This window comes from Hemiscyllium ocellatum, chromosome 36, assembly GCF_020745735.1.
Source record: "Hemiscyllium ocellatum isolate sHemOce1 chromosome 36, sHemOce1.pat.X.cur, whole genome shotgun sequence".
Classification (NCBI taxonomy): Eukaryota; Metazoa; Chordata; class Chondrichthyes; order Orectolobiformes; family Hemiscylliidae; genus Hemiscyllium; species Hemiscyllium ocellatum.
The window spans coordinates 6601684-6616220 of NC_083436.1; the positions used below are offsets into that span (position 1 = coordinate 6601684).

The 14537-nt window shown below is 38.1% G+C and overlaps 1 protein-coding gene across 8 annotated transcripts in view; it reads left to right on the forward strand.

Moving 5' to 3' along the window:
• Positions 1–14537, forward strand: part of rapgef2b (Rap guanine nucleotide exchange factor 2b) — a 393772-nt gene that overhangs the window by 355550 nt on the left and 23685 nt on the right. For 7 of the 8 annotated variants that reach the window (XM_060851743.1, XM_060851735.1, XM_060851737.1 and 4 more), the window contains 2 exons: positions 1616–1936; positions 11153–11225. In XM_060851743.1, coding sequence (XP_060707726.1) covers positions 1616–1936; positions 11153–11225 — 394 coding nt within the window. The remainder of the gene's footprint in view (positions 1–1615; positions 1937–11152; positions 11226–14537) is intronic. The other variant, XM_060851738.1, reaches the window with a different exon arrangement.

Consider the following 14537-nt stretch of genomic DNA (forward strand, 5'->3'; position numbering starts at 1 on the left):
AGACATTTGGTGTAGCTGATCTGTGTTAGTGTTTATGTTCCCCTTCCATCAGATTTGAATGAAAACATTATCTAATGAGATTGTTATTTTCCATTAGGTGTTATTAATTTCTAGAAATTATAATGAGATATTCTTCTACTTGAAATGAAAATTTGGTTTTGGATTTCTCATTCTCCATGACTCACTATTTCCCAGTGCGTTGTTGTTGTTGTTGTTGTTGTTGATCTGGCTTCCAGGAGGTACACAAGAAAAGAATACATGAATCCTCTCCATTTTCTACTTGCCATGTTCACGGTCTTTACCAAGAGAAGGGGGTCTTGGTTCTTTTCAATGGAGAGTCATGTTGATGGATTCAAGGGGGAAAAAATATTGCTTTAAATTTTAGTGAAAGCGGTATTCATGTCCTTAAATTTACTCTTCCACTTTTCTAATTTTGCAGTGTCCATTTTACATTTCTTTATGGTGTCATTTGATGCTAGTCTACAGAAGAAAGAACCCCTGGATAGCACTTCATTTTCTGTGCTCCTGGAAGCTTTAGCTTGTATTCAATGATGAAGAGAATCAGTTGTAAAAAGAAAAATATAACACATTCAAAATATCAATTGCTACAAATATTTTTGCATGGTACAGCAATTGGCTAAAAGAAGTCTTTGTAAGTTTTTTTGTACATGTTTTATTAGTGTGGATTATCCAAGTTTAAAAATCACTACTAATCTCGTTAATAGTTAACATTACTGATTGGTCTTTTATGCACATGGAAATGAAAAGGTGATAAAAGTTGCAAGGAAGATCTGTGCCACAAAATAAAGGAAATAGAACTTGAATGCCTGTTCACTTCCAATGCAAAATATGACTCCCAAAAATACCCTCTGTTCCCAGCCCCAGTGTTGTCAACCACTGTCTTCTGAACTCAGAAAAGATATATACTAAATCACATGGTAATAAATAAATCCTAATATCCTTCCTCTCCACTCTACAATATACTAGATCACTAATTAGAATTCTATACTGTAAGACATATTAATAAAATTGTCTTCAAATACTAGGTAATCGATATCCAAGTACAATCTTCTGATATTTTTAGTGGCAGGTTAGTTCAACATAATTTAGATTCAATGATCCACATACTACTTTCTGCTTGTTTTTATTTTGAAGGATTAATAATCAACTTGGTGAATTAAATCAGTCTCAAATTAGATTAATACAGTAACTTTATTTTGCTAGTGAGTTTGTCATGTACATTTCATAAGATTCTTGAACAAAGTTGTACCAGAATTGGAGAGTTTTTTCATTCAGTTAAAGTTTAGAAATAGTCCAACTTTGAAACATTGGTTGCTATTTAGTGAATATAATAATATTGATAATGTTTGTGCACACCTAACCCGACCACCATTTTTGTTTTTCTGCCCTCAATATCAATAATCCTTTCTCAAAAGGCCCAACTTCTTTGTTATTCTCCTAGATTACATCCTTTTTAAAATTAAAATCGCCTAATTTCTTTCAGCACAGCATCTTGTTTTGTGCTTTTCCATAGATCTGATTTCAGTTATTAACTTAATTGTATGTCTCTTTAATCATTAAACATCTCTAATGATAGTGTATTGTATTACTACAGTGCGTAAAGAGGGCAGATATCGAGAACCGCCACCAACTCCTCCAGGGTATGTTGGAATTCCCATTGCGGACTTTCAAGAAGCTCATCGACATCCAGGCATGAAACCTCCAGATTATAATGTAGCACTACAAAGATCACAGTTTGTGGCAAGGCCATGTGATCCCCATGGACTCTCAACTGTTCAAAGTCCAACTGCACATACAATCAGTCACTCACAGGTCAGGCCTCTTAGTCGGCCTCAATGGCACAAACCAAATGAGTCAGACCCTAGATTAGTTCACCTACAGTCCCAGGGTTCTCCATCTGAGGATGATGAGGATGGTAAGTGCCAGCTTATTATTTTCAATCAGTTATGAATTTATGTAATCACTTGTACACAGTTTATGTTGGGACTGCTTTATGGACTAAGGGAAATATGCTATCATTCAGTTATGAATACAGAAATATTTTTAAGTGCCAGGGCACTTGGCGCTTGTTAGAAATTTACATTACTTGATTGAAAAGAAGCTTGTTAGAAATTTACATTACTTGATATAAAAAGAATAGTAGATCCACACAACTGGGTAGCTGGATTCATTGTCAAAGTATGATCATGGATGGTCTTGGGTTTCAACTCCCCTTTCCTGCAGATTATCTTTATCCTTGATTCCATGCATGACCAAAAATCAATCTATCAATTCTAAAATATTCACTGATACACTTGCTGGGGCAGAGAAATCCAAGGCTTTGCAGTCTTTTGAGTGAATAAATTTCTCCTCACATCAATCTGCACGATCAGCCCCTTTTCCTAAATTCATACTCCATCGTTCTATATTTACCAGCTAGGAAGCAAGATCTTGGTATCTACCCTGTTAGCCACCTTCATAATGAGAGTGTGGACTCAATTTACTCAACTTCTCTTCTTCACATAATCGTTTTCAGCCTGAGGAATACTATAGTCAATCTTTGATGTACTGCCTTCAATGCATGTATCTCCTTCCTTGAAAGTGAAGACCAAAAATCCACATAGTATTACAGATGTGTTCTCAACAAAGCCTGTTACAATTCAACATGATTACTTTATTCTTGTACTCCAATCCCCATACAATAAAAAACAAAATGCCATTTGCTTTCCTAATTACTTGCTGTGTCTGCATAATAATTTTTGTGTTCCCTTTTTGAGTACACACAAGTCTCTCTGACCATCAGCGCTTACAAGTTCCATGTCTTTAAAACACATTGTGCTTTTCTATTCTTATGATTGTGGCAAGGTTAGTAATATTACATTTCTCACCTTGTTACTCACACACTTAAACTGATTTTTGTAGCGACTTTGTGTTCTCCTTATAGTTTACATTCCTACACGGCTTTAAATCATCAGCAAGCTTTTCTTCTAAGTCATTATTACTGACTGTAAGTAGCTGAGCACTGTTCCTTGTAGCACTCCACTAGTCACAGTCTGCTAACTTAGAAATGCCACATTTATGCTTACTGTTTCCTTCCTTTCTTTCTTTTAACCAGTATTCTATCCATAATATCATCCCTAACTCTATCTTGTACAATAATCTTATCTGACAGCTTATCCATGTCTTCTGGAAATTCAAATATACTATATATGGATTTTCCCTTATCTACCTAACCCTACTAAATTCAGCCCAAATGAACCCTTATAAATTTATCAGATAGGTATTTTTTGTAAAGTAAAATTGATTCATTCTAATCATGTGATGATTTTCTAAGTGCAGAATTAAGAGTTCACTAATAATACATTCCAATCATTTTGCCATGATGGAAATGCTCAAGCAATGTATATCTAAATATCTCAATTCCTAAAATTAAGATTTTTGAAAATGTCTTCATTAGTTTCAACCTGTTTTAGATATTCTGCTAACACTTAGGCCCAGATTTTCATCGTGACGGACATATCCTCCGACACTGCAAAAAATAGTCTAAAACCCTAACTCCTGCCCCAAATCCTGCATGAATCATTTCTGTAGGGATAGTATTGCAGTCTGTTTGTAATGTGTGCAGCACATTTCATGGAGACTGGACTTACAATGGTCACCTGCCTCCACTGAAATGATATTAGGGATTTCCTGGTGTCTGGAACCTAGACTATGGATATTAGACTAGGTAAGAGCAGGTTTGTTCTCCGTTTATTTGTGTTGGATGGCCTTTTGAGACGATTCTGAGTATGCTTCCTGGACCCCTTGGAGGGCGGAGAGTCAAGGATCTTTTGAAGCTGAGGGTGAACCCAGATCCTTTACAGGGGTAGTCCAAGGATCCTTTTTTGATGGGGATTTCATAAATTCTTTATAGATATAATCAGGTGTCTTTTGGGATTATTAACTATGGAGAAAATTATCTATAAAGTATACGTAAATTGACTGTCCAGTTTGTCTAGATCTATTAATAAGTCAAGGCCTTACCAATGAGTGCACTTAGAATTTTCTTTATTGATGGTACTTTTTCCTCTGTGTACATTGTTATTTGTGGACACTAGTTTAAGTTGGCAAGGTCGGTGAAGTGGGGAATGATGATGGGTGGACATAGATATTGTGTTCAGATATGGGGTATCAGGGCCATGGGTGACAGGTAGATATGCATGTTGGATGATATGGGGGCTAGTTAGTGTGTGTTTGGTGGGGCATGAATGAGGGAGGGGTGAGGGCTGGAGGAATGATTTATTTTAGTTTAATCTACATTACTAGAGCCTCAAGACAATCCAGTTTTGGAACTGACAACCTCCTCAGCTCTTCTAAGGTCACTCACCAAAATATCATTCTAACTGATTTACGCAAAATGAGAATTAGAAATGTGAACAGCCATTTTAAAATTTTTTCCTGCCTCTGTGCATGAAAAATCTGGAAATGAGAATCTGGACCTTTACCCTTTGCTCTTCATTTATTTTTCTTTTATGAAACATAGAACAGAACAGCTTGGAACAGGCTCTTCTGCCCACCATGTCTGTGCTGATCATGATGCCATTCTAAACTAATCCTATCTGTCTGCACATGGTCTGTATCTCCTAAAATATTATGTGATAATGGATAATTTGTTATTATAATGTCAATTAAGGGATAAAAACCAAGATATCAGGAATAATTACCCAACAATTCTTTGCAATAGACTTATAAAATTATAAGAGGCATGGATAGGGTTGGATAGTTGGAGTCTTTTTTTCCAGGATGGAAATGTCAGATACTAGGGGCATAGGTTTAAGGCAAGAGGGAGAAAGTTTTAAAGGAGATATCTGAGAAAAGGTGTTTTACACAAAAGATGGTAGGTGCAAGCAGTAGGTGTCCCTGGACAATGTCAGGATTTGTTGCCGTCCCTATTTTCCCTGGTTCACAGTGTGCTGCTTGGTCAACGTAGAGGGTAGTTAAGAGTCAACCATGTTGCTGTGGGTTTAAGAGTCATATGTAAGCCAGACGAGATAAGGGTGAGAGATTTCCTTCTCTAAAAGACATTAGTGAACCAAATTGGTTTCTACAGTAATTGAAAAATTTCATGATGCCATCTCTGAGATTAACTTTCAATCACTGATTTGTCCAATGACTTATACTTCCACAAGATACCATGTTTGTATTTGCAAATTCTTTATTTTCAATTAATTTGATCTGTTCAAATGAGACTTAATTTTGTTTTTTCTAATGCAACTAAAGCTGTCTAGTTAGCAGGTCTAATAACTACTCATGCCATGTTATGATATATCTGGGTCTGATGGGACTTGAATCTAGACCTTCTGGTCCAGTGCTTGGGATACATCCACTGCTCCACAAGAGCCCTTTTTCAATTTAAATACAAATGAATTCTATAGGTTAATCATAGCAAGAGCATAGTTGAATGGTTGTTGCAATGACAAGTGATCATTGGTATTTTTACATGTGTAGAGGTATAGATACTAACATGAGCGACAAAAATTAGTTACTTTCAGTCATGCCATTATTAAATCTAATTGGCCAGTTGGAACTTCACAAGGCACCGCAACAGCATTCATGTTCTGATTACCATCTGTTACAGTTTCTGATTGTGCACTGGGGAGTATCAAGGATGTTGTTTGGTGGAGCATTCCCATTTGTTTTGTACCAGATTTACAAATACTTTCATTGTTTATAGTTATATCATTCTGACAATGAAGAGAAATTGGAGGCAACTCATCACGGTAATTCATTCTGTGGGGGTATTGTTTACTGAAAAATGCTCGTAAGGTTTACATAATATTGCATAATGATTAGGCTAGGTTGAGTGAGAGTTTTCAGACCTCAGTGAAACAGATAGATCTCTTTGTTCTGACATATGAAGTACAAATGTTGCCATGAAAAATAGAAGATTGTTGTGTAGTTAGGTGTGTGTTGCCCTTAAATAATGTGGGTTGGGTGACTGGGGTGAGAGCTAGGAGAGGTGGTCTAACACTGACTGTGGAGCTGAGAGGATGCACAATAAAGTGTTCCCTGTTCTTCTTTACCCTCCATCTATCTTGTGTTCTGTTATGGTTCGAGTGAACCACAAACATAGAAAACTTCTGCCATGGCTGTACAGAAACCACATATGAGACCATATCTGGACTACTTTGAAAAGCTTGATTTTAATTTGGAAAAAGATAAAAGCACTGCAGAGAAGATTCACCAAACTCTTTCCAGGGATAAAGGGCATGTCATCTGAAGAATGGTTAAACAAGTTAGGCCTTTGGAGTTTAGAAGAATAAAGGATGACCGTATTAAAACAAGATCCTGACCCAACTTGTCAGAGTGGGCGGGTGGGTTACCAGAATGATGTTTCCTCCAGTGGAGGAGTGAGTCTAGGACTCAGGGCAATGGTTTAAAAAAGAACAGTTATAAATTCAGGTAAGGGGAGGAGGTGCAGACGAGAAAGTGAAATTGAATGCACAACCAGATCAATGTTATTGCATTGTGGAGCGGGGGTGAAGAGTTAATGGCCTATTCTTACTCCTAAGGGGATATCCTAAAAAGTTAAGCATGCACGTTTTCATTTTTATACTACTTTTTCTTCTGTCTTTATGGCCTCTTTATCCACACAATTTCAACTAATTCTGGAACTGATCACTCAGTTTAGAATTATGGAAATTAGCTGATGTTCTTTATTCACACTTAGTTTTCAGAAATCAAGTGTAGTGTATCTGTGATTCTGAGATAGTGGAAAGTGTAAAAAGGCTAGTAGCGTAGAACAATTAATTAAGGAGTCAATTACTGCAATAAGAAGAGATGATATCTTGGAGTGGTCCTCAAATGAGGCTTTGTGGGTAGAACCTAAGAATGTTTAGGGGTTGCCACTTTACTGGGAGTGTACTATAGACCCCCAAAGTATCAGCGGGAAATAGAGGAGCAAATATGTAGACAGGTCACAGTGGTGTGGAGGAGTAATAATTGAGTACTTATATTAGGGATTTTCATGTTTCCCAACATAAACTTTAGAGCCATCCAGCATAGAAACAAATATTTCGGTCCAACTAGTCTAAGCCCTCTATGATTCCAAATAAAACTAGTGCCACTTGCCTGCATTTGGCCTGTATCTCTCCAAACCTTTCCCATTCGTGTACTTATCCAAATGTCTTTTACATATTATAAACTGTACCTTCATCCACCTCATTCTCATTTCACTTTTCAAAAATGTTGTCCCTCATATCCTTTCTAAATCTTTCTCATCCCACCTTGAATAAATGCTCCAGAGTTTTGAACGCCTCCATCCTATGAAAAAGACCTTTGCTATTCACCTTCTTTCTGCCCCTCATGATTTTATCAAACTCTATAAGGTCATCCCCCAATCTCCTACGCTTGTAGAAAAAGTCCCAGCCTATCCGCTCTACTTGTATAATTCAAACTGTCCATTCCCAGCAGACTCCTGGAAAATCTTTTCTGAACCCTCTTCAAATTAATAATATTCTTCTTATAGCAGGGTGACCAGAACTCCAGAAAAGGCCTCATCAATGTCCTGTACAACCTCAACATGTCAACCTAACTCCTATAGTCAAAGGTCTGAATAATGAAGGCTGAGCAATGTGCTAAACACCTTCTTAACCATCCTGTCTAATACATAAATTTCAAAAAATAGTGTTGGCCTAGTGTTGTTCTGTCCTTGTTTGTTTTACCAAAATGCAAAACTGTGTGATCTGCAAACTTAATAATCATGCCTCCTATATTCTCATCCAAATCAGTAAATAAATAACAAGCAAAAGTGAACCCAGTACCGTTCCCCGTGGAACACTGTTGATCACAGGCCTCCAGTCTGAAAAATAACTCTCCACCACCACAGATCGGGAAAGTCATAATGTTAAGAGTTTAGAGGGTTCAGATTTCTTGAAATATATCCAGGGGTGTTTTTTGTACCAAATCGTAGAAGGCCCAATGAGAGACAGTGCAGTGCTGGATTTAGATTAGATTAGATTACTTACAGTGTGGAAACAGTGTCCACACCGCTGAAGCGCCACCCACCCATACCTCTACATTTACCCCTTACCTAACACTACGGGGCAATTTAGCATGGCCAATTCACCTGACCCGCACATCTTTGGACTGTGGGAGGAAACCGGAGCACCCGGAGGAAACCCACGCAGACACGGGGAGAACGTGCAAACTCCACACAGTCAGTCGCCTGAGTCGGGAATTGAACCCGGGTCTCAGGCGCTGTGAGACAGCAGTGCTAACCACTGTGCCATTTAGATCTGGGGAAAGAAGCCAGGCAAGTATTTGATGCAGCTGTGTGCGGACATTTTGGCGATAGTAACCACAACATGGTAGAGTTCCAATTTGTTCTGGACAAGGAAAAAGATGTCCTACAAAAGATGGCTTTGAATTGGGAGAAGGCACATTTTATTAGAGTAGAGCAGGATCTCACCAGAATTGACTGGGAGCACCTCTTAGCATGTAAGTGTAGGGAAGGAAGCTGGGTAGAATACAGGTCCAACGTGTACCCTTTAGAGGGAAATATAGGCACAAAAATTCAAAGAACCTTAGATGTCTCGGACAATTCAGCGCTGGATAAGGAAGAAAATAAGGGAGTAATTCAGCTGTGGCCCTAAAGGAATACAGGAAGTGCAGGAGGGGACTTATAAAAGCACTTAGAAGAACAAAAAGAGTGCATGTAAGAGAGCAAACAGGATTAGGGATGATAATAAGATGTTTTATAGATGTATTCAAGGGAAGAGGTTAATGAAGGAAAGAGTTGGGACCAAGGGGGCAACTGTGTGTGAGCCGCAGAATGTTGGAAGGTTGTTGAATGAATACTTCAGTTTTCACTCTGGAAAAAGAGAACATAAATGTGGAATTCAGGAAAAGGAATTTGCATTCCGATATATTGGAGTTGATATCAGGCTTAAAAAATGGACAAATCCCTTGCCTGGATGAATTGCATCCCGGGCTGCTGTAGGAGGCCATGAAGGAAATTGCAGGGCTCTAACAATTTTTAATTCTTCTCTGGTCACAGAGGAAGTGCCAGAGCATTGGAGGACAGCTAAAGGAGTTCCATATTTCAGGGAAGGTGATAGAGATGAACCAGAAAATTACAGACTAGTGAGTCTTATGGCAGTGGTAGGGAAACTATTTGAGGAAATTCTGAAGGAGTGTGTTAATACTGGAAAAGCATGCATTAATTAGGGGTAGTCAGCATGGCTTTGTCAGAGGAAGGCCATGCCTAATAAATTTGTTGGGATATTTTGAAAATGTGCACATGTGTATGAACGAGGGAAGTTCAGTTGGTGTAGTCTATATGGATTTTAGCAAAGCTTTTGACAGGATTCCATGTGGAATTGAGAAAGACGTGGTGAGATGGATCAGAAAACTGGCTTAGTAATAGGCTACAAAGGGTAGTGGTAGAAGGTTGTTCGAGTTACTGGGGGCCGATGTCCAGCAGTGTACCACAAGGATCAGTACTGAGACCTTTGTTAGATGCATAAATGATATAGATTAAAATTTGAAGAGAATATTAAGCAATTTGCAGATGGCACCAAGATTGGTAGAGTTGTTAGTAACGAAGAAGATGGTTGTAGATTACAGGAAGGTATCGATGGGTTGGTCAGATGGATGGAGATGGTATTTAACCCTGATAAGTGTGAGATGATGCACTTTGGAAGAAGAAACGAGATGAAGGAGTATTTAATGAATTGCATGACACTGGGTAGCTAAGAGGAAAAATGGGATCTTGGGGTAATTATTCACATGGGACGCTAGCTTTTATTGGTCGTGACATAGAGTATAACAGCAAGGAGGTAATGTTGGAGCCTTAGGCCACAGCTGAAGTGTTGTGTGAAGTTCTGTTTGCTTCACAACAGGAAGGAAGTGATAGCACAGGAGGGGTATACAGGAGGTTCACCGGGAATTTGCCTGGGATGGAGAAATTAGCTGTAAGGAGAGGCTAGATCGGCTTGGATTGTTTTCTTTAAAGGAGAGAAGACTGAGAGGGGGACATGCTTGAGGTATAGGAGATCACAAGAGGGCATCATTTTCGTGTAAGGAACAGGAGATTCAGCGGCAATTTGGGGAAAAAAAACATTTTCACTCAGCGGGCGGTGAGAATCTGGAATGCACCGCGCCGGAAGGTAGTCAAGGCTAGAAATCTTATAACCTTTAAAATAAAAAGTCAATGAGCACTTCAAGTATCATAATATTCAAGGATATGGACAAGTGCAAGAAATTGGGATTAACACACCTTTAGTGGTAGTTATGTCAGTGCAGACTTGATGGGCCGAAAGACCATACCTGCACTGTATGAATCTATGAATCTAAAATTAGTTGTAGTGTCTTCAGTGTTATGTAAGAATGGTCAATAGACATGCACATTCTCTTGTGCAAATGAAAAAAATATACCAATTAAAGTAGACATGTTTGTATTACAAAAGGGGCACACATTTACTAAGGCAGACATACATGTCATCGCTGAAAGCAAGTAGGTGCTATAATAAATGAGACAGATCAAAACAGTGAATGACTTTTCTATTCTTCAAAGGCTTCTTCTGAAATGAATAGAAATGGTATTTACATTCTTGAGAGTAGTTGACTTATTTAAATTCTGCCAGAACAAGGCAACCGTAAATAAAAATGTGGAGCTTTCAGTAGACTTGTGAAATGTAAGAACCACCATCAATGGAGACTGCGAAGTGCTTTGCAACGTATATCTTCTGTTTCCTTGCCATCCCAGCATGAACTATGGCATCCTTATCCTCAACTATGGCCCACTCTATTGCTATCTTCCAGGCATACTTAAATGTTTGTGGCTTAAGTACGCAAGTACCTTTAACACTTTGGTACATTCTGTCTTTGCCTTCCATTATTCCCACACAAAGCCATATTCTTGTGATTTTTCTCTCATTTACATTGTTATATTCTCCACTACGTGATTCTAATGTACAGAATTGAAGTTAGTTACAGCTTTTGCCATCATTATTTTCACTATCTTTCTCCCTACCTCTTTCTTTCCCTGATTTATTTGTTGTGTGTTGTGAGGTTGTTTATTTGTTAGCTTTAATCTCCTCGTATGTAATGTGTGTCTCTCTCTTTTTCCCCTCCCTCTCTCTCCCACTCTCTTTTTGCTCACATGTGCCAGGTACAGAAAAAAAGAAAATTGACAAAATTAAAAAAGAACAGGAAGTGGAAAACAGAAAGCAAAGAACAAAAAGGTAAAGAGGAATATAATTGAGGAAACAAAGTCTAAGTTAGCATAGCACCTTCACAGTGATCAAAGTCAAACTCAGTGGGTTGAATGGCTTCCGTGCTGTAAATGAGTCTCTGAGGAACAGCACATGTCCATTGAATGATTTAGCTGGAATGATTTATTCAATATGCTTGGGTCCTACTTTGTGCAATGCAAAATTCTTACTGTGACAGTTGTTGTGGAATATGTTTGTCAAGCTGGGAAATTGGTTTTGTCCCCTTTCTTCATGATACCATCAGTGCTGTGGAGCCTCCTGTGAAGTGCTGCTATACTGTGTCAGCACCCAAGCTACAAATCTTTACACAAACCTTGAATTCTTATTGTAAATTATGATGTAAAGGTTGACCCAGTTTATAGTGCAACCACATCCTTCCCAAAAAATCAGAGTACAAGTCGACTCCTTCAGCCATTTTATTATTACTTGAATTAGCAGCTGAAAATGTGTTGCTGGAAAAGCGCAGCAGGTTAGGCAGCATCCAAGGAACAGGAGATTCGATGTTTCGGGCATAAGCCCTTCTTCAGGAATGAGGAAAGTGTGTCCAGCAGGCTAAGATAAAAGGTAGGGAGGAGGGACTTGGGGGAGGGACGATGGAGATGTGATAGGTGGAAGGAGGTCAAGATGAGGGTGATAGGCCGGAGTGGGGTGGGGCGGAGAGGTCAGGAAGAAGATTACAGGTTAGGAATGCTGTTTGACCTGCTGTGCTTTTCCAGCAACACATTTTCAGCTCTGATCTCCAGCATCTGCAGACCTCACTTTCTCCTACTTGTATTAGCAGTCAGTCTCGTACCAAGACCTTAGAGTAGTGCACAAAGAAACAAGTAAAATGGGTTGTGTTGCAAAGATCTGTGAGAGTTTATGCCCAAGCTCTAGCAGATTCTGGCAACAATGAATTGGACGGATTTTCAAACACTTTAGTTCTGGTGTTTTTGTACAGATAATTTATTCACATTCATTATTATGAAGTACTAGAATTCTGTCTGTGTTGCATTTCAAAATGATAACCATCCACAATCATGCTAGTCGTTCACTTTTAGATATTTTCTAATCGTCCTGTTCAGAGTTGACACACTTCTGGAGCAGATGGAACTTGAACCCAGATCTTCTGACAGAGAGATGGGAACCCTGCTACTGCATCAGAAGAGCCCAGTTTTTATAGTTGATGTATAAGTCAATTCCTCCATTTTTTCTCACTGCTCCGTTTTGCTGGAAACTGAGAAGCACTAGACTGAGAATCCAACACTCATACAGTACTTAGTTCTATTGATGAGCACGAATCTTTTCAGTTTAACTGACCAAGTACTGTACAATGAACATTGAAAAGTAAATAAATAAAAATTTGTTCAAATATGTTTATCTTCCCAAGTTCACAGAGGTTCACTGTTTGGACCTAATTATTATATTTTATAGTAAACTTTATTAGAATAAGGAGCAACAGTCAAGTTTGAACAGAAAATTGTGATAAAGTTTAAATTTTAAGATTGTGGTTTCCTCTCAGAAGAATAAAAGGGAAAGAAAAAGGGCATAAAATTGGTAAAGTTCAGAGCGCATAAGAATTGATACAAACAAAAAGTCTTCTCAAGGAAGAAAAAAATATATTGGTAGAAAGAAAATCAACCATGACCTCAAGAGATTTGTCGTGATAAACCAAGTTATTTAGATGTCATTTAGGGGAGATTCCTTGAAGTGCAGTTTGATTTGTTACGCTCCTGGACAGGCTGCAAATTCTATGATATGACCTGTAGCTTAGGTTTTCAAAGTAGACAAAGTAAGAAATCCAGAGAAATAACTAATTGAGTGAAGCAACAACATTCCAGGGTTTTGAACAAATAGCAATAATACAATCTAGAACATATGTACATCACTTCTCATTTTGTGCAGATTCATTAATCATGGATTGAGGTTGACTCCTGACTTGATCTATTCTCACTCACTTAAAGGTCCTGACATTATGCAGTCCTTCATGGTAGATAGGGGATTTATGTTACAGTGGTAATCATGTTTTTGGTGATCTATGCCCCATCTCCCATGGATAAGAAGAATTTGGTGTGTAGCATATTTCTTATACTGAGATTTAATACGGTAATTATGGTTAGTAGACTGATCCTCCCACAGCATACATTGACCAGCAAATACAAAAAAGATTGATCTCATAGATCTCTCAGCATTTCCCCCTCAGATACTAATGACACAATGAGTAATCAAATCTCACTACGTCTTACAAGTAGTTATATTTATTCACTTTTGCCAATGTGGTGTTGATACTCCCTCTCAAGAGCCACTTTGTCAGACTACCTATACAGAATTGAATGTTGCCAACCAGCAATTCTTGAATCTGTGTTCCATAAATTTACCAATAAAAAAGAATGAGTACAAATAACTGGATTATTATCTAAGGGATTTTCATCCAAGGGGAAGAGAAAAGAAATTGCACTTTGATTGCATCTTATGATTCTACTAATCATCTAACAACTTTACAGAATACAGTGACCAGGGAAAATTAGAGGCCTTTGAACAAAGGTGACCACATAGTAGACGAGTTGTTGAATTTGAAGTATTCTGTAAAAATCTACTTGAGTTCATGATGTTATGTCTACCATGAATATGGATGCATTAGTAATTAATTATTATTTTCTACTGCATTTGCATATCTCAGTAACGTGTAAAAGTCATTCTGATATGACCACAAATGTTGGAATGAAACTCCCAAATACTTGGGTAACAACTGCACTGTTGATAAAATCATTGTGCTCAAGTTGCTTGACGGCTGAAGAAGGAAATAACATGGATGCCTTACTGCATGGAATGTGGGACCAGTTTAGTTGAGGGTGATAGTTGGCATAGACTGGTTGGACTGAAGGTCTGTTTCCATGCTGTATGACCTTATGATTGTGAGTTTAAATATGATTGACGTGGTGCACTTTTTCAAGTAGTTATTCGAATTGTAACTACTCAAAATTCAAACACTCCAGTATGATTTCTGTGGTGGGATAATTTACCTATTTGAGTTTTTGACTTCGTCATTGCTGGCAGATGAAAACTATTTCCCCTGTTTGATGTTGAGATGATCAAACTTAAATTGGCAAGCCGTAAACCAAAGTAACCAAATTTATCAAATGACCCCCTCATCAGTTGAAAGAATTGCTATTAACATATCAGTTTTTTGTAATTTTTACTTGAGCATGAATCAAAATCAACAGAAGTATGAATTAACAGAGATTAGATTAGATTACTTACAGTATGAAAACAGGCCCTTCGGCCCAACAAGTCCACACCGAC